Source organism: Gobius niger (genome assembly GCF_951799975.1).
Source record: "Gobius niger genome assembly, chromosome: 16".
Lineage (NCBI taxonomy): Eukaryota > Metazoa > Chordata > Actinopteri > Gobiiformes > Gobiidae > Gobius > Gobius niger.
The window spans coordinates 13,004,328-13,029,967 of NC_136867.1; the positions used below are offsets into that span (position 1 = coordinate 13,004,328).

Below are 25,640 nucleotides of genomic sequence, written 5' to 3' on the forward strand. Positions count from 1 at the left end.
ATTGTGAACGCCACCTAAACAGTTTTTTTTTTTTTTTTTTTTTTTTTTTTTCCTTCCGAGGCAAAACAATAATTCATTTACAGAGGTTCAATTACAGAAACATAACACATAATCACATACGGGTGCAAATAAAGGTGTCTACAAGATTTATAATTACATAGACAGGTTTAGTGATTGTAGTGAATCAAGCGTCTTGGCAGATTTCTTATTTGAGACATTTTGTAAACAAGTTAAGTAACTTTTAATTTCCATGAACAAAGAATTAAAACGAGGCTTCCCATTTCCAAACTTTGCTTTATGAATATGGCTTTTTCCTATCAATATAAACAGGTTTACGATGTATTCTAAATTCCCGTTCCGATGTTTGAAGTGAGTTATTATGTCACCACAACTGAAGTGAATTTTAAAGGATGTTTTCTGCAGCACTAGAGTCTCCAATCTGGTCCACATATCTCTAGAAAGCGCACATTCAAAAAACAAGTGAGTCAAAGTTTCCTCGTCCTTATTGCAGAAAGAACAATTCTTGTCCACATCTTTAAATTTGGACATATACAAGTTAGTTGGATAGATTCTGTGCAGTATTTTCCAATGTAACTCTCGAACTTTGTTGTTTATGCAATATCTGAACGTATTTAACCAAGTTATCCTCCAGTTTATGTCTGGACACTGAGCAATCCACTTGGCTTTGCAGGTTGGTGTCGTTTTGTTTAGTGATTGTAAGCATTTCCGAATATGCTTGTTTGAGCATTTGTGGCTCTTTATGTCGACCCCATCAATATATAATTGATTTGTAACTACAGGCGCCTTATTTTTGTATATGAGGGGGAGAAAATCGTTTTCCTTCGTCACATCCGGTTTACGCTTCCGTAGAAAAAGGAAAACAATGGCGTCCAGTAGTGAGGTCGGTAGACTTTTTTATCATATTTATTCCTCACGTTCCCACAGTTATTGTTTTCTTCAAGCGAATGGATTGTCTCTTTCACTGTTTATAGGCCAGCTGTTGAAAAAGGCTGTCATCGATACACCGTTTGTGAGATTGAACGAGTGTGCTAAGCTAATGTGTGTTAGCAAATGCTCACCATCACTACTGTGTTAAATCGGCCCTTACTTTTACAGTATTTAATCGTATTCCTGTTGAAATGCGCATTGTCTCGTCTCGCAGACTGCTGATCCAGTTTCGGAGGGGAGATCCACCGAAGTTCCTGTATCCCTGAAAAGAGAAGAAAGGTTACGAAAGTTTCGGGAGTTGCATTTCAAACGAGTAAGTTATCGTCAGCTGCTTCATCCTAAGGAGTGTGGCTTCGAAATATGATTTAAGCTTATTTCCTTTTGTAGAACGAAGCGCGTAAATTAAATCATCAAGAAGTTGTCGAAGAAGACAAGAGACTCAAGCTGCCTTCCAACTGGGAGGCAAAAAAAGCCAGACTGGAATGGGAGCTTACTGAAGGCCATAAGAAAAAGGTGATTTACACAGTGGTCGGTTTTGTTTTGTTTCGTTCAGTGCTGGAATAAGTACTGAATGTTGCTACTTTCTTAAAATAAGTGAAATAACTGATTCAGGAAGCAACTATTTTGCTCAAGGAAAAGTATTGGATTCAAATTCTTAAGCTAAAGTATCCACTACTTTGAGATGGGTTAAAAGTATACCACCTATGAGTTAACTGTGCAGTATTATTACTTTCTAGGATTTTTTTTTTCCTGAAGAGTTGGGCTTTCAATCCGGTCTCAAAATAATCTGCAGACTCCGAGCCCCTGAAAATGAATGCATTCAAAGCACTACTGAAACTGCTTTTACTTTTTATCCAGTTCAAAAATGCTGTGTAGTAGAAAGTACAGAGACTGGCTCTAAAAGGCAGTATAGTACAAAGTATTCATCATAAAATGTACTTGAAAGTACCTAAAATTTGACTTGGTTACTTTAAAGTGATAGTCTGTAAGATTAACTATTTCACAAATGTAATAGATTGTGTATAATTGACCGCCTGGGTCTGAAATTTGAGGTAACGTAAGTTACATTAACAATATTTTTTCTAAAGTCCTCGCTTTGCTGATTTCAACAACTAATCAGAATCCGTGGGACACCACTTTGACCAATGAGACGGGCTTTTCCTGTGGACCGGCCTGTCAGGTCCAATCAGGAGAGAGGGGGGAGGAGCTTGACTGTTTACTTTTGAAAATTCTGTTCCTGCGCTCCTCATTTTGCAAACTAGGAAGGTCTTTTTTAGTTAAAGAATAGTTAAGGAATTTTACTTGTTTACTTTCATCTGCCCCACTTTGCAAACTTACAGACTATCACTTTAACACCGCTGTTATTTACATATTCTCTTTCGAGTGTCCACTATAAATTATTGGCAGTGGATATTTACCCCGTACCCGCTTTTTGATTGTGCTGTTGTGCCGTAACTTACTCCTAATTCATATCACGTGGTAACCTTCACACTACTGCATATTATTACTGTGACTTGAAAGCTTACGTAATGGTTTGTCTGAACACTAAGGTTTGTGTCATGAAATCTCAAGTATTCACAGCTGACTGTACCTCCTGAGCAGGCTTCGTATCTAGCACTAGTCATGTCGAAAAGGGAAAGCTGTAATCATGTGATACAAATATACGAATTAGGAGTAAGTTACTGCACAATATTGATAGATACTTTCTTAATTGGCACATAAAGGCGGTCTCAGCTAAACATTCACTGCCTTATTTATTCCAGATCAGATACGGATGTTACTGTGTCTTTAATCTTTATGTCTAGAAAGCTGTTTTACATAGATGACAGTATAGTTCACATACAGTATTTTACAGGAATGTGCCGCCAAAGGAGAAGATTATGACAGAGTCAAACTCCTTGAGGTCACAGCTACTGACGCAGAGCGCTGGGAGAGGAAGAAGAAGAAGAAAAATCCAGACACAGGTTTCGCAGGTACTGAGGCTGAAGATATACCCTTGTTATACATTCTCGTCTACCTAGACTAAAGCTTTCAGTGGACATTTGGTTCAAGTTTTGGTTACAGTAAATTGTGTAATTTGTATGTCATGCATAACTATCATTAGTGGATACATGTTTTGTGTTGTGCCGTACCTAAACAGTATGTTCTTTGCTTTGATGTATGCAGGCTACGCAGAGGCACAGTTTCGACAGTATCAGAGGCTTACAAGACAAATGAGGCCAGACATGGACAACTATGAGAGACAAAGGGAGGAATGGTAAGTTTAAGAGGAAATTACTGTATTAACAAGAATACTTTTGTCATGATGGATTTCGAAACATTTTATAGTTTTATTGTACTGTTTATAATTTGATATTAAAAATATATATATGAAGAAGCTCATGAATGATACGTGAGGGTGCTGTTGTAGCTGTGAAATCTATTAATGGCCAAATTATCTTAGGTTTTTTTTGTGCTCATGTGATAAAGAAATTCTATTTGTTAACCAGTATGCGCTTTGTTTGGCCTTGGGGCTGATGTCGACACAGATGCGCCTCCCAGACTTACAGATTTTAATGTATAGATGCAAGTACTTTTAAGGTCAAAGAAAAGTTTGTTTCAACCTATTTCAGCCACATGCGATACCGTGAAGGATGTACCGACACATTTCGCCTCAGGGCTATGTCATCCTTATTAGAGTTCCCACAATCATAATGATGGGATTGAAGAACAAATATGAGTCTGTTAAAATGCTAATTTGTCATGGTTCTGTATTTCTAATTTCTTTATTTGTAATCTGCAGCGGTGAAGACTTCCACCCCACATCCAACAGTTTGATCCTTGGCACACATGTTCCCACAAAAGAAGGGATTGACCGCATGGTGGAGGATGTTGAAAAACAGTAAGTAAAAGTGAAAATTATCTAGCCCTCTTAGCCTACTTTTTTCTTCTCAAATGTAGTGTGTCCAGGACACTTGTTTTCACAGTGCTGCTCTAATACGTCTCTATAACACATCAAAAATAATAATAAAGTCCTCATATTTGTTACAGAATTGAGAAAAGATCCAAGTACAGTCGACGCAGGGCCCACAATGATGATGCTGACATCGACTACATTAATGAGAGGAATGCCAAGTTCAACCAGAAGGCTGAGCGTTTCTATGGCAAATACACAGCCGAAATCAAACAGAACCTGGAGAGAGGCACAGCTGTTTAGTGCCATTTTAGACATGTGCATTGTATAGATTAGTTTTGTTTTTGCATGAAAAGGTATGTGTTACATTTTTATGCCTGTGGTATTCTTAAATAAATGACTTTGTGTACCCGTTTAACAGGTCCATTGTCATTTTAAGCTTGAAAATGGACCTGACATTAAAGGTTTACTATACTATACCAGGGGTTTCCAAGATTTTTTGGCTGGGACCCCAAAAATTGACACATAAACATCTCGTGACCCCCATTGTATTTGTTATTGCCTCTTATGTTCGGCCAGGAAAACGTTTAAAAATCACGTTAATGTGTAATTAAACCGTTTATTGAATGAATGGATTTTAAAAATTTGATTAGTGACCCAGCGGCTGTGAGTGGTGACTATGGCGCCTTTACTTTCTATCACAGGCCTGCCCCATGATGATCTATGATTTGTTTTCAGAGTTTATGGCCAGCCTTCAGTGCTGACAGACTGACTTCATGGTTACACATACGTTCCAGTGATTCTGATATGTTGTAGAAGCCACTGATCGAAAGTAAAGGCGCCATGCTGACCACCCAGTCACACTTATACTAAGACCTGGAGCATGTTTCACAGTACATGACAACCCTCTAATATGGTGAAGGCATGCAGTGATTTCTGAGGCGCTATTTAAATCACTGCATTACCAAATATCTCAAAGCTGATAGTGGAAAAGCTCTTCAAATAAACTGAAATTTGTATTTGGCACAAGAGTGCCATCTGCTGGGCTAATGACTAACACCACTTATTTCCAAACATTAAGTTTTAATGGCCCTATACCTGATTTTCCGAACATATCTGTAACAACCCATTTCTTCATAGGGACAAGTTTATAGGTATATTTCATAGCTCGCTGTAAAATTCGCTAGAAACGTCATGAAATTAAAATGCTTTATAATCTGAGCCGTTTTTCATCTGAGTTTACAATATACTGAAGGGTCAAACTAATTTCAGGACAAAAAGAAAATGCTATTCAAATGACAAATGTATAGAGAGATTAGCGTAGAAAAGGCCCCCGTAGCTCATAACTAATTGGAGTCCACGGTTTTCTTCCATTCACCTTTACTTCAACGGTGAACCCCCCCCCCCCCCCCCCCCCCTTCTATAAATACTCCAGCACTGCCACACAGAATCTACTCTCACATGGCCTTAATTTTAAATTAATGTCCACTTCAATAGAAAAGTTGTTTAGAATCTTGAGTCAAGTCATTTTGTAAAAATATTTATTTCACATGAACACAAATGGGGGAAAACAAACTTTATAAATACACAATAGGGAAAAATACCCCCACCTGAATGGATTCTTCACTTCTATCCACTTCAGATCAGAATTACTTATTTTTATATCTGAAAGAAAATATATCCATGAAATGAATGCATTATGTACAAAACTATTCACATCTGAAAGAAAGTATCCATGAAAAGTATTATTTACAACACTATTAACAATGTCCATGTACAAAGCTACAGGACGCATTAGGAAATCAATGACGAGCAGATTTCACCGGAATCCAGTGACCATAGGGTTTCTTGCTTTCCACACTATCCACAAGAGACGTTACCCTCACACAGGACTGCGTAGACACTGTAGGTTTTGCCACTGAATTCTGTTGAAACAAATGTGTTTTTTTTAGAATACAAGATTAAATTAACACTTTCAATTTAAAAAGATAATACCTACATTGGAACTGAATGAAATTCCTCTTTTTGGAGACAACCTTGGACTTTGACCATCATTTTCCACTTCAGTACTCCGCTTTAGAAAGAAAGAAATGAAAAGTGTCAACTTTGCAACATTAAAGCAAGATGTTGGATTTGTATTCCCCCCGAACATATCATGCCATGTCACTACATGACAGACGAAATACTTAATAAAAATTTTTTTTTTGTTCCGTCTCCGTTCCGAGGTAGAAAGATGGAGAGGTTAGTCCCAACCTTCAGCACACTTAGAACAAACTTATCTTTGGCAAACAGACAGGAGATCCTCATGTCTTTTAAGGACTCTTGATGGAATAGTCACTACAATGTAGTCCACGCCCCTTTGCTCCTTCAGTGAGTGGAGGATTCTGCTAATAACAGTCATCCATTTAAACAGCAAGCAAACACATTTGTCAAAAACACTTGATCCTAAGTGTTTAACACTAGTGTGCAGTACTAACTTACAAACATAAATGAGTAGATGTAGATGAATGCATGTGTATTAAATACTGCTTTAAGATGGATAATTATTTGTGCAATTTTGAGTATGTATGTTCTTCAACAAATAGATCAATCAGTGGAAACTACACAATGAAGATTAATATTCAACCTTATATGCAAATATCAATGTCGTCACCCAAGCCAATGACAGCCCTTTAATCCCAGGTGCCGAAGAGTGGAGACCACTTTCATGTCATCTATGAAGACAGGAATAAATACAGAATATGTGCGTTCCCCCAATGTTAAAACAAGACACATACAACAAAAGCGTAGTCCTAAATCTACCTAGGTTTTTGTAAAGAGATTCAGTTTCAAACTCCTTTAATTCAGGAAAAAAAAAACGTATGACCTATCAAACATTACTGCTTAAACAAGGTTAGCACTTCTAACACTACGCCTTTGACTGTGCTCAAAGAACCTCTTTTTGAAACCCACCTGTGATGCATTTTCTGAATCTCGCCTAACCCTTGTTTCTGGTCCTGCGAAGCCACGTTCCGACACAGCTGACGGCAGCATCAGGATTGGTTTGACACTTTCAGGAAGTTCCAGTTTCTGCACGCCAAGATTCTTCATGGCATTTTGTCTCGCAGCTTCCAGAAGTTGCCTCTTTTCTGTTGAACAACACACACTGCATTACACTCTGTATGTAGTTAGAACAGTTATAATGCCACATAGTGAAGCATACCTTCCACACTCAGGGCAATGGAGCGCTCCGAAGACCTGGATTTTGGCTTGCCTCTGAAGGATCTGGGAGGGGATCTGGAAAACTGGCATCTATACCTGTCGACTCTACTGTGTCTGACCCGGTAGCTTGAAGATCGTGATCGGTAGCGTCTTCTTTGATAGTAGCGGTCCACAGAGGGCGAGCGGCTGTGGGAGCGAGAGTGTGCCCTGTAGCGTAGATGAGGAGAGTGTCGAGAGTGCCCCCTTTGGTACCTACGGTGGTTGCTGCAGCGGCAACAGGAAGTGTGTCTGTGGCAGCGAGGATGTGAGCGGGACCGGCTGCTGCGAGAAGTGGACCTGCTGGTGGAGGAGGAGGAAGAGGACGATGAAGACCTGTAGCGGCCTTTGTGGGCACCACGTCCTCTAGATCGTCGAGAGGAATGGCGACTGCTGTTGATGCTGCTCCTGGAGCTGGATCGAGATCTAGATACAGCAGGACTTCGCTCATCAAAAATCACATTGAGGCCGTCACTCTGACGAGCATGGGCCATGTCAACGTGGGGACTGACTGTCTGAGCCATGGCTTTGTTCCCTAAAAAACAAACAAAGAAAAGATGATTACAAAAACAGAAATGTAACTAAATCAGAGTAAATTTTACATTGCTGTAGCTTGAAGTCATTATGCTTCCCTGATCCTTTGCTATTCGTTAGCAGACTGGTTGCACAAAGCTCAGGGCAGCCTCTAGCGACAGCAACGCTTTTGCGTAAACACAACGACTGACCAGCTGTTACTGGAAATTTCCAGACCTCAGCGTCACGTAACACTGCTTGGTTGGCTCCAAGATATACTTTGATGTCAAAAATGCTCGATAGTTTAAGTACTCAATAAAACACTACTGTCACAGTGTATACCAAATCAAACCAAGCAAGTATATTGGTGTAAAGTATCATGGTTTTGCTTTTGGCTAAATGTTAGCTAGCGTCCGTTTCAAATTCTTACCTTGGCAAATGAGGTCCTTTTTGTCGATATTTAGAAGATAGGAAACACTATGTTCGTTGAAGAGCCTTTTATAAAAACGATGTTGGTATAAGACAAGTTTTTTTAAATTTAATTTTGATTACGTACCCCGACAAGAGTCTAAATGTTCTTCAGCGGACGTCTTACACAACTGAAATGAGCTAACTGCATGTGGAGGGGCTTAGCGCGTGACCTGGAATATTCCACTGAGTCACGTGATTTACATAACGCTCAAAAATCAAGCGTTAAGTTTGGTCGATTAAATGTGAATAAAATAAAACTGTTGACAAATAAGATGCATCCAGCCAAGCACAAGCCTCCTAATCACAGAGTTCATGTAATTTATATTTTAGAAAATCCTTATCCGCGCAAAATGTGAGATCTCGTCATGGATCTCGCGAGTTGTTGGAGTCGTTGCGAAGTATTTCCCTCCCCGATACTTCCCTTGTCACATTCTGTTATCGATCAACTAAGTTTGCAGACTGCACGTTAAACTTGTCTCGAACTGATTGACTTAGGCAGAGATGGACGCACTGTCTGTTTTGCCATCCAGTTTTGGATATGTAATTTTGACTTACCTTTACAGCTGGGTAATGCTGGCTTATTTAGCAGTGCAGGTTGGTTCTGCTCGGAAGAAGTACGATGTCCAGGTACGTCACACGACCGTATATCATATAACTACCCTGCTATACCAGCGCTAGTAGCACATGCAATTCATCATTCTTTGTTTTCCTTGCAGTATCCCACCATGTACAGTGACAAAGAGAAGGTGTTCAACTGTATTCAAAGGGCACATCAGAACACACTAGAGGTGTATCCCCAGTGGCTGGTCTTCCAAACAATTGCAGCGCTTGTGTACCCTGTATGTATCTATATACCTATTTACTCAATGTTCACCATATGTATTGCACTATGAATGTTTGGCGTACGGTAGTATTAAAATGCAACTTCACAAGTACTACAGCCTAAAATGACCTTTGTGCATCATAAAGTGGGAGGGCCTCAGTTTCAAAGCTGAACAAAGTGCTTAGTCATTGTGATATCTGTGTATTTCATTATCCCAACCTTTGTATATTTTTCAGTCAACTGCATCAATTCTTGGAGCCATTTGGGTGACCAGTAGATTTTCTTATGCCTGGGGCTACTACACTGGAGGTATGATGGCTACCATATTAAGTTTTTAAATAGGCCTATATATACTGGCCTTCCATTCCTATATTCACTGATTGTAATCAGATATTTAATGTTTAAACCTTTGCTGAAGCAAGTTTGTCAAAAATATGTTTTCCTATTATTTGTAATTGTGTATAATATCCCTTTGAAATTCCAGATCCAGCAAAGAGAATGAATGGAGCCTATGGATATATTGGATACCTTGGAGTCATCATTCTTTCAATATATATTGCTTTGCAGTTGCTTGGAGTTTTCTAGGTTAGTGTATAGTTGAAGGTTTACTCATTTATGAAGTATGATTACTAAATTGTAAAATTATTTATGTAATGAAGCTTCTGCGCAAATTCAACCAGGAAGACCTACCTGCAGCTCTGACACCGGATTCACACCAATAGCGGCGGAAGCGAATAAAGTGGCAAGCTTCCATTCATTCCCTATGCTGCCTGGTGACCGGAGAGTAGCCACATAACCTGCAGCTCTTCACCAATCATCCAATCACAGTCCCATCTCAAGCCGCATCTTCGCGACAGCCAATCACCTCAGCTGCTCATTCCTGCTTCAGCCATTTTACACGGAACCCGTCCACTTGACGCAAGTCGTTCGAAATTCTCCATTGCTCTTCTGCATTCAAGTTGTGATGTGTTTTTTTTTTTTTTTTTTTTAATGGAACAAAAAGTGAAACCACAAAAGCACTAAATCATAGGAACAATATACGGCGCGAAGTCACTGAGTCAAGGAGTTGTTGCTGAAATATAAAAGGGCCTTTAAGCGTCCCCATCCATCGCTTGGCCGTATCCCAGCTGTACTGTGACCCTCCTCCGCCCCTCCTCCACTTGGCATCTTCCCGGCTCTGCTTGTTGTCAACTGGCTGCCCCAGGTCTCATCAAACTCTGTCAATCATTCATCATCGTGTGTATTTCATTGTTAATTCAATCTTCTGCTGGGATCTGAGCCCCAATCATGATTCATGTCTAAAACTCCACAAAACGCCACTCTGTTTCTGTGAGTCTTTTCAGGTTGAATTACATTTGTGCAAACTGTATTATTTGCAAACATGACTTTCTATTATATGTTGGCTTTTGTTGAGAAGGAACAGCAAAACAAATTGAAATCGGTATAAGCATAATAAAAGTGACCAACACTGACTGGCTATCCTGATCCTTTGAGTTTGATTTATAGGTTCTTTGCCACATACACAGTGAAAATTGAGCTTATGGAAAACAAAAGGCTCAACAGCAGCCACGTGGTGTCATCATGTGCCTTACATCTGAAATACACTGCTTGCGAACTGAATATTAATACAGCCATTCCCAAAGTCTGGAGCATTACAGCCCCCTTAGCTACAGGATAAATGCGAAGACATAGCACCCAGTTGTGCGGATCTCGCTTACCGACTGTATTTTTTTTTTTTAATTTTCTTTATCCAGCTCACTGGTCGAGAGCTGTGGACATCTTTTCTCCAAAGCTTCTTCTATATTACTATTCTTTCACTTTACAATAACAAATAGCAATGACTGTGGGTACATTTTATCAAATATATTTGCATTTTGTTTCAATTTGTATTTTTTTTCTTCTCTTCAATGTATTTTTTTTTTTAGTAGAAAGGATTTTAGTAGAAAACCTAATTTAGCCGCTCTTTGACATGATTAAAAAGTTAAAGAAAATAAAACGATGTGAATAGCTACATCTTCAGGAATTCACTTTTCTGTTTGAAGAAATGTTGCTGATGTGGCTTCAACTCATTGTACAAGACTAATTTGCGTACAGCAGTTCGAACAAATAAGCGATATGGCCATGTGGATGGTGGGCTGGTATTGCGCAGTCTTTTGTCCGGTGTTTGCAGCAGCTCCTGAAGGCATCAGTGGGACGGGTCTGAGTGAGTGCACTGCGCATGTCCGTGACTGAGCTCTTTTCGGAAGGAAAACTCTGTTTACCAGCGCCCCAGATAAACATAGACGTGAAATGTAAGTATCTGTTTCTTAACTTAAAGAATCAAAGTAGTGTGTATGGTTAACAGCTCGTCTCTTCGTTTGGTTGACTGTCTTTTATTAAAGTTACGGATATTTGCGTCACACCTTGTAGGAAGCTTCAAGGAAATGTCTGCTAGTGCAAGCAAATGAACAAAGGGATGACAGAGACAGTGTTTTGTCTTAGTTCCTGGATAGAAACACGGCAAAACGGCTTGTTATGTTAGGTTAAATCTTGTGTCATTGTTTTACACTTACAGGCGATGGCTTTTACACCTCTGGTTCACTTTCGAGCGTAACCACCTCAGTACGCCTTGAAAGCTGCCATGAATCACAGGATTTGCAAAAGATATTCATCCTCACACACTGTATGCTATTTTGTTTCCCACAGAATAATGTCGGGATTCTTGGATGGGATCCGCTGTGGGGACTGTGAATGCAATGTGGACTGGGGAGAAAGACGGAACGCCATCGCATCAGTAGCTGCTGGAGTTCTGGTAATATGTGAATTTACATTGCTCCTGCCTTTTCATTTGGGTATTGAATTGTATGAGTGTGAATATTCAAAGACGGATTCCTCTGATTTGCAGTTTTTCACTGGGTGGTGGATTATTATTGATGCAGCAGTGAAGTATCCAGATGAAGGAGAGTTTCACCATGCCTATCACACCTGTGGAGTAATAGCTACTGTGGCCTTTCTCATGTGAGTCCATGACATTGACAGTTATATGAGCTATAGTCACGTCTTGAATTTGGCTCTATGTAATAAATGTATTGTTATACGGGATATTATTTTTTGCATATATTTTGTAGGATCAATGCTGTTTCAAATGGTCAAGTGAGGGGTGACAGCTACAGTGATGGGTGCATTGGACAGACAGGTATCCGTTTCATATATGTGCATGTACTGTATGTACTGTGTGTGTTCCCTAACCTAACCTCTGTTTTGGTCCACAGGCGCTCGTGTGTGGCTCTTCATCGGCTTTATGTTGGCTTTTGGTTCACTCATTGCCTCTATGTGGATCCTGTTTGGAGGATTTGTAGTGCCTCGTAAGTCCCCTTAACGTTGCCAATGTTTCAGATGAATTTTGAACATAGTTTATTCGGTTTCCTTGGAAAAAACAAATGCTGATTTTGTACAGTGTTTAATATGGTGTTGTGTTTCCTCTCATGCAGAAAAGCCCGTCGTATACCCTGGTATTGCCATTTTCTTCCAAAACGCTTTCATTTTCTTTGGGTAAGTAAATATTTGCCCTGTACCTTAAACTGAAATATAGTCTATATATAATATCTGAGGCTTTATTGTTGAATTATTTTGTAGGGGTTTGGTCTTCAAATTTGGACGCACAGAAGACTTGTGGCAGTAAGAGTTTACCTCCCCCTTTGCGGAGATGTGAGAAAAAAAAATGCTTTTGACTTTATTTACCTAATTCCACATTCTTTAAATATCACTGTATATTTATATTTTCAGTATATATTTCATGTATTGAGATGTAGCTGTTTGTATTCAAACTGTAATAATGTCCCACATTAACAGTTGATACATAACATTATGAAGCTTTGATATATTTGCATCTGTTTTTGGGGTAGGCTACAAAGTGTAATTAATTAAAGTATCTTTTTCTAATATGCAAAAGCAATGAATATACTGTATCTATCCTAAAGTAACAAACATTTTAGCAGTTTATCAAGGACAATGCAAAGTTATGACATTGTAAAAAATCTTCTAATGAGTTGTTTGTCTACTGTATTTTTTGTTTGACTGCAATATGCATACTTTTCCTTTTGCTAAATGAATGTGTTGGGCTTGGTTTTATACAATGATTCATAACATTAAAGTATGCAAAAAGGTGATGTTTATTTCATTTTTTTTTTATTGAGAAAGAAAATGCATAAAGACATTCAAATTAAATCAGCGCCAATGTCACCTGGATCAGAAGACATCACTGCAAATGTCCATTTTTATTTTCGCACTGCAAGATGAGGAAACTGTAAAGAAAGAGACAAATGTAATTCACCACAACTCACTGTGCCCTTAAGAAATGTTGGCACCTCTGTTAAATAAGAGGAGAAATACAGTAAAGAAACTTCCTTTACTGTCGATACAATACTTATAAATTGAAAACAATGAACAACATTGCATACAACAAAAAATAGAGAAAAATCAAAAGCAAAGAAAAAACATTTTACTGTCACAATTCTTAACACCCCTTTGAGTTGCCTTGAGTCAAGTGTACTCAAGTAAATGCTGATGGCATAGAGAAAACGAGCAAAAAACTTTAGACCGCACAAAATCTCTCAAGATCAGGGGTCTCCAACCATTTTTACCTGGTGAGCTAATTTTGTCCAAACCAAATACTTAAAAGACACTTGTGTAACTATGTGACTAAGGGGAATCCACCCAGGAGAGGTCGATAATACAGTATTTCAAAGAAAATGACTAGGGTTGTGTCCTTACTTCACTATATTTGCCAAAATGTTTGCAGATTGAGATCGGTAACCCCACACTTTCAATAGGATTCATGTTAGGAGACAGAGATAGACAGGCCAAGACAGGCCATGTGTTTGGGAGAGAGCAGGGGATTTCCTATGGTGACTATGATGAAGGTGACTTGTAACTGTACTTATGAAGACTTTTTGACCCCAAGATAACTTGCAATTCTTGAGCAGTGACTCTTGGACATCTCAGGACTCAGAACCATCCTCCTTACAGGAGAAGGAGAAAACAAGTAAAGTTTTCACCCTGCCTCATTATTTACCATTGGTGCCGATATTTTTTGTTAGGGCACTATATTGTGTTTAAATCAAAAACATTACTAATTACTTGCCTCCCAGAATGCTTGGTCGTCAAAACATTTTCTGTCCTGTGGTGGTCTCCAGAACTTCCATTTCAGTAGAATCCCTTCAAAGAAATCACATTGCAACAAAGAAATATACAAAATATTAGGTCTGGCAAGTAAAAGAAAAACTTATTACCATATAATGTTAAAATGTAGTCAAATAGTTTGATTCAGGTGGAAGATGAACGAAAACATTGCAAAATTACCTGTTATTATTCCTGCTGAGAGACTCAGACTCAAGGTGATGAAGAGACTGGTTATGTGGAAAACTGCAAAACGTATTGCCCTAGACACAAAAAAGGTAAGCTGAGCACTTTTGTTATTGTTATTGAGTAAGACATGTCAGAACATATTTACGTTGTATGATCATCGAGGTCCTTTACCAGCAAGAACTGTGTCAGCCAACCCAGGAGACCAGGAAGACCATGTGTACTCAGAACGGAGCAGGTGTCATGGCACTGAAATACATGAGCCATGTGGGTCTGGAGAAGGGAAGACAGTCAGATGTGAGTATAAGATCAATTCAAGTGCAAAGTGTATTTTCACTACCTTCAGGTACTTGTACCCAAGGGTTGATATAACAGCAGCAACAAATCCCAAAGTCATGGCTTCCCACGGTTGGTGCACAGCAGACATTGCCACTCCAACTGCAACGCCACCAGCAAGTATACTTGACCGGATTTGAACCTTAAAGGGTACAGTGTTGCTTATGTGCATTACTCATCAAAAAAGACAAAATGTTTGCCGATTTTTCGGGTCATACAAGATTGAGTTTTCCTTGAGGGCTTGTCACCACAGTCACAGAAACAGCTGTTGCAGCGCTGACAGCCAAAGACAGGTAGGTGCTGCACACTGCTCCAATTTTCCTTCCGCGTGGATAATCGTTGACTAGTACTGAATTAAAACTGGGAAAGAACATCCAGAGAAACAGTGCTCCTGGAAAACAAAGCAAATGTGTCTGTGTTTTGTTAATTCATGTTTGAGTAATCATGTATTTACATTCTGTCTTTTCAGAATGGAAATACAGGATTATTTTCATTCTGTCTCACCCCTCACCTTCTGATAAAATGGCGTTGAACAGAGCGTCAACAGCTTGACTAGAGCACGGAATACTTAGACTAAAAACTGAATTGTGTACAAACCCAACATGGAGAACAGTCCTGATTTACAAGAGTATCTTTCTTTCTCAAATGGCTGTTCTGATCCTTTGCAATATAGAATCCATGTCAGCACGAGTCCAAAAACGGCTCCATAAATGTGCAGCATCATGATGCTGTTCACGGGTCGAACCTTTAAAAATATATAGCCTATTTAAATTGATGTATACAAACATGAATACAGTGAATCAATAATAAACATACATCCTACCTTCAGAATTACATTGAGCAGCCACTCATTCAGAACAAATCCTGACACTTCAATAAGGGCAATTAGGATGAGATGGACAGGGTTTGTTTTTCCGAGGACTGTCCCAGTCGAAATAAGAACTGACACTGTACACATCTCTGCAATTACCAAGCTGAAACACCAGAAACTACAGTTTATTGTGTGTAACTTTCAGTGATTTATCATTTGGGATTTGTGTGACCACTGACTAACTTATTAGTCAATCTTTTTCTGGGGCTGATACCTTCTTAAATTAATCCTGATCTTCCCTCTGTAATACCAGGACTCAAGGCCATTGAGTATAAGAGCCCATTGGGTAGCCATAGCTGCAACGAGGAGGTTGAATCCAACAGTGCTAAAAGCATATCTGACAAGAAATGTGCACAAGAATCCGAATCCCAGAAACACCATCACGTTCACATCCTGGAAGTCTAAGAAGAAAATATTGGAATCATTCAGAACAGTTTAACAATTACATTAGAAAGTGCAAGACTATTTCCTTGAACCAGGTCAAAGTGTCGTTATCTTTACCCAACAGTAACTTAACCCCTCCCAAACTTTGACTTTATTACGCTTAACCAAAATGCCTCTTTTTGCTTAACTTTATAGGTCTGGCTTATATTAAAGGCTAAGAAAACGGAATAGCCCCTTACTTACAAAAAATGAGCACAAATAGGGTTTCAATATTTTCCGCTTAGTGACAAATTAATCCACTTACCAGAATAAATGTTTTTAAACAAAGTTCCGTCCTGTTCTGTTAATGGCCCGTCGACCTCAAAGTAAAATGCAAATATGACGATGAACACGATTTGAATTAAAAGTAATAGGGCCCCCAAACGGGAGCGCAAACTTGGCGCGTATTGTGGAGCCATGTCGCTAAACTCAAGACCGCTGAGATCAATATCTTCTGTACACGATGCATGCGAACGACGTCTTGATTATAGACCAATAGGCAATAGCTTAACTGCAAAGATGTGGAGTATGGTCTGGTTTTAACATAGCCAATAATAATAATAATAATAATAATAATAATAATAATAATAATAATAATAATAATAATAATAATAATAATAATAATAATAATTAGGCTACCATACTATAGCCTAATAATTAGGTTATCATACTAAAACAAATTAATAAAACATGCAAGCTACATGTCGGAGTCTTTGTTTTGTGCGAAACTAAAGGAATTTTGTGAACAGAATGGACACTTTCTTCACACAAAAAACAGAAATGCAGGGCGCCTGTCCCGCCCCTGTTTTTATTGGATAGGCGCCTCGGCGGTGCCCGATTTGTCCACAAACAATCTGATTGGCTTAGCCGAGAAACACTGTGCTCGGGGCGGTCCTCCACTGCTTTCTCTCGTGTTGTTTTGGGTAGAGAGGGCTGAACGACCGACCACAGCGCGATGTAAATGGCTCGTTAGGGAATCAGTCAACAGAAAAGGTCTCGGCGGACAGATTGATTGGATATACCAACCGTCTGACAACCGAACGTACGCGAAACACGGAGCGGTAGGAGCGTATTGAGCCTGCGCTAACAGTAAAAGAGGAGGTTCCCGAATAGACTCCTTTATTTATTTCTTTGTGTTCACTGGGGAAATAATAACAACGGTATACAACTGAACTTCATTTATAATATTTGCCCCTACTCACAAGAAAACTGGATAAGATTACAGTGGGTGCTCGAAGGCCAAAGCCAAGAGGAGGAGGATGAAGCGGCGCAATGCGGACTGCAGCAAACTCCGGCGGCCGATAAAACGGAACCGAATCACCGAGGGCATCTACGGCAGGTAGCGCGCATATTTAGGGATTGCATAAAGCGAACAATGGCTTCTAGCTAGGACATCACCATAGAGACTCACACAAATGTGCCATCGACATGATACAAGTGTACCATCACATCTCATGCAAAGTAAAAGTGTCAATGAACAGCGGCCGCCATCTAGCTTGTGAATACAGCTATGTTAGCTGCTAGGTTCACAGCTGTGTATGCTAACAGTATGTTTTGTTAGCATTATAAGGTGTCGCTAGCCTCAAGGCTAACCGTTTGGTACCCAAAAATACACTAAGTGAAATTTCACTTTGCATAGTAAATACAATACACAGACCATATTTTTCTATATATAGGCGTATCAATCAAGTCGCATAGTTTTCGCGGAGTCATGTCAAATGTCATGAGCTAGCTTTAGCACCGTCAAGACTAGCATCAGGTAACTTAACGGTAGCTAGCCCTGTTGCCTTCCCCTCTTTACAGATCCATTTTTGGTTAATTTAACTTGGTTTAGTAATCATCCAAGAGTTGTTAAGACTGCATATTATGATCGTTTATTTGTCTGTAATAATCCAATTAAAAAGTATATTGTTATTCTATATACTCGTACCTGTAAAGGCCTGACTCCACTTATCTGACACCTTAAATGTGAAAGAGGACTTTACACGCGTGGCATTGAGATGTGAATGGGCCTTTAAATTATTGAGCATTTTGCCTTCATCACTAAACGTATTGCTTTGGATACCTGAGATCAGAAACACCCCTTGCAGTTCTTCTTGTCAGTGTCCTGACGGGAAAAATGTCAGCTGCCACAGAGGGCAGTGTGAGTGTATGATTGCCCCTCTGCTCTGTCCCTATGTAGGCAGCATTTCAAACATTGCCTGAATTTAAATGTATGCTATATCTGTGTTCTGCAAGCTTTGTGGCACAAATGACACTGTTGAAAGTTTTTTTTAATCTAAATTGGAGGAACATTAAAATGTACTTTGAATACTTTCTGTCTTTTTAGTACCTTCCTGTATTTGAAGTTTCTGTTGGTGTGGGCGCTCGTGCTGCTGGCAGATTTTGTATTGGAGTTCAGATTTGAGTACCTCTGGCCTTTCTGGCTCTTCATCCGGAGTGTGTATGACTCCTTCAGATACCAGGGCCTGGTGAGTAGTTTCAAACATTTCAACAAAGCTATAAAAAATGAAGTACACTATAAACAAAAACAAATCTAACAATACAAACCAAAAGAAAAAGACTTTACCTGACAGAGGAAGAAGACCCCTTTTGACATGTATAATTTACACTTCATACACATTGTTTTTCTTATTGTCTATCTTTAATTCATTTTATAATATGGCCTAATATGCTCACATTTCCTCTTTCTTTCAACAGGCATTTTCAGTATTCTTTGTTTGTGTGGCATTTACTTCGGACATCATTTGCCTCCTCTTTATCCCGGTGCAATGGCTGTTCTTTGCTGCCAGTACTTACGTTTGGGTCCAGTATGTATGGCATACAGGTGAGGAGCGTCCCGGTGTTTTTGACTTTGTGTAATGCTTAATGGAACTTAAGTGACTTTTTCCCCCAGAAAGATTTTTACTAAATTGTGAAGTTGTTTATAATAAAAGTACCTTTAAGGCTAGCGCACACCGTGCGCCGTGTCAACACACACAGAAGTACGCCGCTCTGTTGCACTGTTGCAAGAGAGAGAGCAAATGTGGCTCTTTTGTACAGGTTAAAAACAAGTTGGTCACGGATAGTAGTTTCCCTGCTCAGACTGTTGCATGAGTCCTGACAATAGTTTCTTTTTCCGCTGCTTCTTCCCTCCAAACAAAGTTTGCATCAGTCTCCCTGTCTGTCACAGGCCAGAGACCTGTCTTTGCCACTGCAGACGGGCAAAAAACATGTGTTTTTCTTAGCAGTTCTAAATTGTGGCGTAGGGTTGAGCATCAGCTCGTGCCACCACAATCTGTCGGCGTTCTCTCAGACAATAATAGATTTTTGTTGCGTGTCAAAGCGTCTCGTGTGCTCTGGCCTTTAGTTGCATGTTATTTCATTCATCTATGTGTAAGTAATGTGTGTATGTGTGTGTGTGTTTTTTTTTATGTTGCAAAATCATAATGGAACTACAGTATACTTACTTAAAAAAAAGAGAACAAATATTCCACTGTTTTTTATTTTAAAATGGTTAGCAGCAGTTGCGCATCTTGTTGTTTTGAAATTACTCGTGTACGTTCTGGCTGCAGTGAGCATTGGTTCTCTGATTTAGTGACTAGTCTCCTGTGTTGACAGAAAGCCAGGTGGCAGATTACAACCCTAGTGCCTGTTGTCGGATCTCAAATTTGCATCATTTCTAAAGAAGAATAGTCGCACTGTTGAATATGCTCTTGTCGAGGCTGCACAGAATCTCTAAAAATTAGAGACAGAATCCAAATACACTTTCCATTGCCCACTCCACAGTGCTGTTATTGGCTACAATGATGTGTTGGGTAAAATGATGATATGTGGCACTTGACAGCTCCGAAAGCAGGCACCAAAACAAGGAAGTCTATGAAGTGCTTTTGATCTTTTTTATTATGTAGCTAAACTTCAACAAAGTAACACATGAACATGCCCACAAATAGGAGAAATGTATCTGTTTAACACATTTTTCCCTCTGTTTTTTTTTTATAGAAAGAGGAGTCTGTCTACCAACAGTGTCTCTATGGATACTATTTGTGTACATAGAGGCAGCCATAAGATTCAAAGACTTGAAAAACTTCCATGTGGACTTGTGTCGTCCCTTTGCTGCACACTGGTGAGCCAAATGTTTGTGGTATTGACAGAAATTCTTATATCTTAAAATCCTGTTAAAAAAAAAAAAACTGCATCATGGGTAATGTAAAACAATGGAAATTCTTAGAGGTATTAGACCATTTGCATTTGGTTTATTTGCATGTATTGTTGTTTGTCTGAAAGATTGACATAATGAAAGAGAATTCATTGAGTGAATTTATTGTCTCTTTTTCTATAGCATTGGCTATCCTGTTGTGACACTAGGATTTGGCTTCAAGAGCTACGTAAGTTATAAGATGCGCCTCCGGAAGCAAAAGGAGGTTCAAAAGGAGAATGAATTTTACATGCAGCTTTTACAACAAGCTCTACCTCCAGAGCAACAAATGCATCAGAGACAAGAGCGAGAAGCTGAGGAAGGTAAGCTTTACGCTGCTTCATCCTTGTTTGTCATTTATGTCACCTATTTTCATTGTACCGTTTGAATTGATTGCGGTTTCATCTTTTCTGTTTCACAGTATCTGTTAAAGGAATATCTGAGGTGGATACAACACCAGTGTCACAGAATGGCACCCCTGCCAATAAAAAAACAGCGGCTTCACTGCCAGAGCTGGAATATAGAGAAAAAGGGAAAGAAGGAAAGGGTGCAGGGGACACTAAAAAGCAGCACAACAGCATCCTCCCATCATCTGTGGACTCTAAACTCCAAGAAATGGAGTACATGGAGAACCATATGAACAACAAGAGACTGACCACAGACCTGGGCAGCACTGAAAACCTGCTGCTAAAAGAGGACAATAATTCCTCGTGCTCTTCCTCCTCTTCCTCCTCTTCTAAAAACTTAAAAAATGCCAGCAGCAATGCTGCAAACTCCTCACCCCGTGGTCATAGTGCCACCAATGGCAGTGTACCTTCCTGCACGCCATCATCCTCATCAACCACAGGGAAGAATGAGAAGAAGCACAAGCTGGCAGTGGGAAAGGCTGCTGCTGGTGGCTCCCATAGGGATCCCACAGATAACTGTATCCCCAACAACCAGCTGAGCAAACCAGAAGCACTTGTTAGGTAAGTAATGTACTTAGGACCCATAGAATATTATTGTCTCAACGTTGGATGTCTGTTGCTCATTGTTTTAGTTAAATGACAGTCCTTGTAAAGCAAATAAGCCATATTTTTTTTATTTGTAATTCATGTTTGACTTAGTTTAGACTTGTTGCTTTTTGTCATGATTAAAAACAACAAAGGAATCTTTACTTTTCTTTTTTTTTTTTTACTTGCTGCTTCTGCTATTGTTCACTTGTATCAAGGACATTTAATTTTCCAAATACTGTAATGAAAGCATTTTTAATCCTTATAAAAAATTTGTCCTCGCTTTTTGTATTTGATTCTGTTTTGTTTTTATAGATTGGAGCAGGATGTCAAGAAGTTAAAGGCAGACTTGCAAGCTAGCCGTCAAGTGGAGCAGGACCTCCGTTGCCAGATTGGCTCGCTGGGCAGTGCAGAGCGCTCTGTGCGCACCGAGCTGAGCCAACTGCGTCAAGAGAATGAGCTGCTTCAAAACAAGTGAGTGAGAATAGTGACACCAAAACAAGCCAACACTTTTCAACATGTGTTTGGCTTTTCTGTGTGTGAATTCGTCCCACTTCTGAGGTTTCCTAGATATAACAGGTCTCTTCCAGTAAGGAGCTCCTCAAGCATCCTGTCTGACATGTTTTGAGAAGCCATTGAATAAAGTCCTGTGTAATTCCTGGGTTTCCGCGGGGCATTCAAAAGCATTAAGAGATATTAAATACATTTTGCCAAAAGCGGTCAATTTCATTCTAACAAGCATTGCATCTAAATATTTTGAAAATAACGACTGTACTTTTTTACAACATATTGGTAAAATTATGTTTCAAAACACATTTCATTGTTGAAATTTTCAGTCAGATTTACACAAATGTTTCACTCGTAAGTTGCCCATTGTTTTAGATATCCTATTTTCCCATTGGTCCTCTGTTAAATGCTTAGAAGTAACAATTTTGATTTGTTTGTGGCATTGAAAATATTTTATTTGGGCATTAAAACACAAAATTTGCATTTATATTACCTGTATAGGCCCACTGCTCCTGCAGGTCGCCCCAGTGGCATTGAGGATGGGTCAAATGCTGATAATAAAGAATAACTAGGTGCAGGAAGACCGACAGGAGCCAGATCATTGCCATCTCATTGCCTCCCAGTGCACAACATACTGTTCTGCCTTTCAAAAAGAAAAAAACTTTTAGCATGATTCTAAATCACACTTTTCCCTGCAGAAAATGTAGAACTGTAATAAGAAATGATTTTCAGAAAGATGAAGGATTCAGAGTTTTGTAACACAGCAAACACAAATTTAAAATGTATGAATGGAAAACCCATTGAGATGCAGTATCTTGTTTTCAGAGATGGTGGAGAGTGAGTCCAACTGGCTTTAAATGTGTGACTGGATATTAAAAGCCTTATGCACTTGCTTTTCATGTCGTACTCCATAACCACATCACCAAAGTGTTTCTGGTTAAACTGGAAAGAACTTGCTCCAGAGTAGGCGCTAAAATGGGCCCTCCTACAGTAGCCCAGCACACAAAGTGAATATGTGAGTCACCTTTACAAGAATGGCAAAAGGTTCCTGCTCTGTGGAAGTACCTGGGCAAAACCTGTCTTTAACTATTACTGCCCTATTCTCTGACTTAAAGGAATAGGCCACCGTTTTTAAATACTGAGATATGCTCTTACCTCACTTTAGCCAAGTTAATATATCCCCGTCTGGTCTTTGTCCGTGCGCTCTGTCACGCAAACGGAGCACATACGCAGCCTCTCCCACATGTCACATAGCTCCAAAAAAGCTCACGATAGAAGCTACCAAGCTCTTCCACGTGTTCCCTATTTAAATAAAGTTACGTGAAGTGTTTTCATGCGAAGTATATTTACACAGAAATGTAACGTGTCGATTTTATAAGCAAATAAAAAGGGGGACTATATTGTGAGGCGTAATGATACGAGGAGCAAAACGTCCGCGCAGTAACTCCTAAAGACTTCCCCCGCTCACTTCCGTCAATAACCTTTAGGAGTTACTGCGCGGACGTTTTACTCCTCGTATCATTACGCCTCACAATATAGTCCCCCTTTTTATTTGCTTATAAAATCGACGTGCTACATTTCTGTGTAAATATACTTCGCATGAAAACACTTCACGTAACTTTATTTAAATAGGGAACACGTGGAAGAGCTTGGTAGCTTCTATCGTGAGCTTTTTCGGAGCTATGTGACATGTGGGAGAGGCTGCGTATGTGCTCCGTGTGCCTGGCAGAGCGCACGGACAAAGACCAGACGGGGATATATTAACTTGGCTAAAGTGAGGTAAGAGCATATCTCAGTATTTAAAAACGGTGGCCTATTCCTTTAAAAAGTTTTATATAATTGGGTAAAGCTCCTTATTCTCACAGGGGTGTTTATTTGTGCTTTCAGGCTTCATAATGCTGTGCAGGCAAAGCAAAAAGACAAACAGGCTGTGGGCCAACTAGAGAAGAGGCTCAAAACTGAACAAGAGGCGCGTGCCACTGCTGAGAAGCAGCTTGCAGAAGAAAAGAAGCGCAAAAAACTCGAAGAGGCTACAGCAGCAAGAGCAGTGGCATTAGCTGCTGCATCCAGGTATCTGCTTTGTCCTGTGTTTTATTATTTTATTATGACACTGCTTTGCATTGTTTTAATCACCCCTCATTTTGTTTTTAGAGGCGAGTGTACAGACACACTGCGAAGGCGAGTCACTGAATTAGAAACAGATTGTAAGAAACTCACTATGGATATAAAGGTTAAAGAAGACCAGATTCGAGATCTAGAGTTAAAAGTCCAGGTAAGTTTGCATTTTGTCAGTCTGGATAGTTTCTTTAAATATACTTGCTACTGAGAAACTTTTATAAATGTACAATCCTCTGTTTTGGCAAAGTAATGGATCGAAACCGATAAAATTACTATCTTAAAGTCATGATTCTTAATTTAGCGTCATAATGATTGTGTCAAGTTGTAAAGCTGTTCACTTCATCTTGCAGGAACTTCATAAATACAAAGAAAATGAAAAGGACACAGAGGTGCTGATGTCGGCGCTTTCAGCCATGCAGGACAAAACACAGCACCTAGAAAACAGCCTTAGCGCAGAGACCAGGATCAAACTGGACCTCTTCTCTGCACTCGGGGATGCCAAGAGACAGCTGGAGATTGCACAAGGTCAGCACACAGATCAATTTAGTAGCCTTTAGTAGTCTTCATTTGTTGCATGTGATTAACTAAAAGCCATCTTGTGTTTTAGGCCAAATTCTACAGAAAGACCAGGAGATAAAAGATCTAAAGCAGAAGATCGCCGAAGTCATGGCTGTAATGCCGAGCATCTCCTACGCAGCCGACACCAGCAGCATGACTCCTGTTGCTCCTCACTACTCCTCCAAGTTCATGGACACCAATTCCTCCGGTCTAGACCCCAACGCCTCTGTTTACCAGCCACTGAAGAAGTGAACGCTTTGCCCCAACTTTGTCCTCTTACATCCATTCTCATATCTTTTTATTTTCAAGCAGACCCACCACTTTGAATCTGCTCGGCATGTCTGCTGCTGAGAATGTTTCTCTTGGGTTTTTGTTTTTCCCATGCCAGGTCAGAAGGATGTTGTATTGTGTGACTGTATTTGTTGTAGTTAAAACAAAAGACAAAAAAACTAAAATGGACATCAGTTCTCAACTAGGATGCCCCAGGTTTCTTTTTTTTTTCTCTTAAATGTCTAGTGAAACCTCACAGAATCGGGTTTGTAACTCCATTACAAAGGCGTTGCTCTGCATTTTCCACTGTCAGTGCAACCACCTGCTACCAGTTACCTGCTTTGGTCCTGGGGAAAAGCTGCTTTATTATTATTTCTCCCCCATACATTAAACCTTAATGTCCAAACTTTTGAGCAAATTTGGGAATGTAGTGCGAAGTTGGCACAACCTTTGTCAGTAAGTGATTCTCGAAAATTTAAACTGATTAATCTATTTTATACAAAACCGGTGATTGGGAAGTGTAAGGTTCCATTACTTCAGGCATCTTAAATAACAGCAGTACTATTTCACAAACACATTTTATCAGTTTTCCAGATCACAGTGCCTTTATTTAAGATATAATGTGAGTTTGAGATAAAACAACCCTTAGTTGTAAAACATCTGGTTGAACTGGAATGGTTTGGATTTTTGACCCCGTTGCCTTTAGTTTTCTTTTTATAATTTCCCCTCTTTGGTGCACTCATTTCCAGTAGTCACCATTTCAAACAATCAAGAAGCCCCAATGCCCTTTTACACATTTTCTTTACACCGTCCCAATTATACAACAGTTACAGATGCCCTGTCTCAACCTTATTACTGAGAAAACCACATTTTGGCTGCTGCCTCTTCTGTAATTTTCTTTGAATGCACTGTCAACACAAGCAAAGGGAAACTGTATGGGCTGTGCAAGGTAAATCCATCAAATCAATCCAATGCCAATATATTAAGTTTAAATTTATTTATATTTAATATTCCACCTCAGTTTGTGTGCCAAGGATTACTTGTGTTAGTCATGTGTTCAAGAATGTACTGCAGATACATTGACCAACATAATATCCTCTCGATATCACTTAATAGAAGTTTGTGTTAAGCAGGTAGATAAAATGGTCGCCTGTTTGTAG

The 25,640-nt window shown here is 39.5% G+C and overlaps 6 protein-coding genes across 10 annotated transcripts; 4 read left to right on the top strand and 2 right to left on the bottom strand.

Moving 5' to 3' along the window:
- Nucleotides 1-840: 840 nt before the first annotated feature.
- Nucleotides 841-4,257, top strand: syf2 (SYF2 pre-mRNA-splicing factor). Its single transcript, XM_079573784.1, has 7 exons — nucleotides 841-901; nucleotides 1,163-1,261; nucleotides 1,336-1,461; nucleotides 2,804-2,921; nucleotides 3,115-3,205; nucleotides 3,731-3,829; nucleotides 3,979-4,257. Exons 1-7 carry the CDS (start codon nucleotides 884-886, stop codon nucleotides 4,142-4,144), a joined length of 717 nt encoding a protein of 238 aa, XP_079429910.1. The 5' UTR covers nucleotides 841-883; the 3' UTR covers nucleotides 4,145-4,257.
- Nucleotides 4,258-5,365: 1,108 nt separating this feature from the next.
- Nucleotides 5,366-8,205, bottom strand: rsrp1 (arginine/serine-rich protein 1). Of its 5 annotated transcripts, none has more exons than XM_079573256.1 (5): nucleotides 8,022-8,205; nucleotides 7,044-7,613; nucleotides 6,794-6,969; nucleotides 5,841-5,912; nucleotides 5,366-5,766 (listed from the first exon to the last, which is right to left on the bottom strand). In XM_079573256.1, the coding sequence occupies exons 2-5, from the start codon at nucleotides 7,600-7,602 to the stop codon at nucleotides 5,644-5,646; spliced, it is 930 nt and encodes a 309-aa protein (XP_079429382.1). In that variant the 5' UTR covers nucleotides 7,603-7,613; nucleotides 8,022-8,205; the 3' UTR covers nucleotides 5,366-5,643. The 5 variants fall into 5 exon arrangements, 3 of the variants coding, with proteins under 3 accessions (XP_079429382.1, XP_079429381.1, XP_079429383.1); XM_079573255.1 differs by having other exon boundaries at nucleotides 5,841-5,915; XR_013793719.1 differs by lacking the exons at nucleotides 5,366-5,766; nucleotides 5,841-5,912 and adding exons at nucleotides 5,988-6,225; nucleotides 6,495-6,555.
- A 253-nt stretch (nucleotides 8,206-8,458) lies between these two features.
- Nucleotides 8,459-9,704, top strand: mgst3b (microsomal glutathione S-transferase 3b). The gene is made up of 5 exons (XM_079573258.1): nucleotides 8,459-8,689; nucleotides 8,779-8,901; nucleotides 9,122-9,194; nucleotides 9,370-9,470; nucleotides 9,545-9,704. The coding sequence occupies exons 1-4, from the start codon at nucleotides 8,564-8,566 to the stop codon at nucleotides 9,468-9,470; spliced, it is 423 nt and encodes a 140-aa protein (XP_079429384.1). The 5' UTR covers nucleotides 8,459-8,563; the 3' UTR covers nucleotides 9,545-9,704.
- Nucleotides 9,705-11,053: 1,349 nt separating this feature from the next.
- On the top strand, nucleotides 11,054-12,971 carry tmem50a (transmembrane protein 50A). Its single transcript, XM_079574161.1, has 7 exons — nucleotides 11,054-11,176; nucleotides 11,571-11,676; nucleotides 11,770-11,882; nucleotides 11,993-12,060; nucleotides 12,137-12,229; nucleotides 12,356-12,416; nucleotides 12,501-12,971. The coding sequence occupies exons 2-7, from the start codon at nucleotides 11,575-11,577 to the stop codon at nucleotides 12,544-12,546; spliced, it is 483 nt and encodes a 160-aa protein (XP_079430287.1). The 5' UTR covers nucleotides 11,054-11,176; nucleotides 11,571-11,574; the 3' UTR covers nucleotides 12,547-12,971.
- A 113-nt stretch (nucleotides 12,972-13,084) lies between these two features.
- rhd (Rh blood group, D antigen) lies at nucleotides 13,085-16,323 on the bottom strand. The gene is made up of 10 exons (XM_079572951.1): nucleotides 16,124-16,323; nucleotides 15,650-15,836; nucleotides 15,388-15,538; nucleotides 15,162-15,309; nucleotides 14,783-14,955; nucleotides 14,569-14,706; nucleotides 14,377-14,501; nucleotides 14,226-14,305; nucleotides 14,008-14,081; nucleotides 13,085-13,168 (listed from the first exon to the last, which is right to left on the bottom strand). Exons 1-10 carry the CDS (start codon nucleotides 16,275-16,277, stop codon nucleotides 13,142-13,144), a joined length of 1,257 nt encoding a protein of 418 aa, XP_079429077.1. The 5' UTR covers nucleotides 16,278-16,323; the 3' UTR covers nucleotides 13,085-13,141.
- Nucleotides 16,324-16,906: 583 nt separating this feature from the next.
- On the top strand, nucleotides 16,907-25,189 carry maco1b (macoilin 1b). The gene is made up of 11 exons (XM_079573138.1): nucleotides 16,907-17,197; nucleotides 18,188-18,329; nucleotides 18,559-18,685; nucleotides 19,840-19,963; nucleotides 20,180-20,358; nucleotides 20,457-21,003; nucleotides 21,343-21,501; nucleotides 23,422-23,604; nucleotides 23,686-23,806; nucleotides 24,003-24,177; nucleotides 24,260-25,189. Exons 1-11 carry the CDS (start codon nucleotides 17,118-17,120, stop codon nucleotides 24,460-24,462), a joined length of 2,040 nt encoding a protein of 679 aa, XP_079429264.1. The 5' UTR covers nucleotides 16,907-17,117; the 3' UTR covers nucleotides 24,463-25,189.
- Nucleotides 25,190-25,640: the final 451 nt, after the last annotated feature.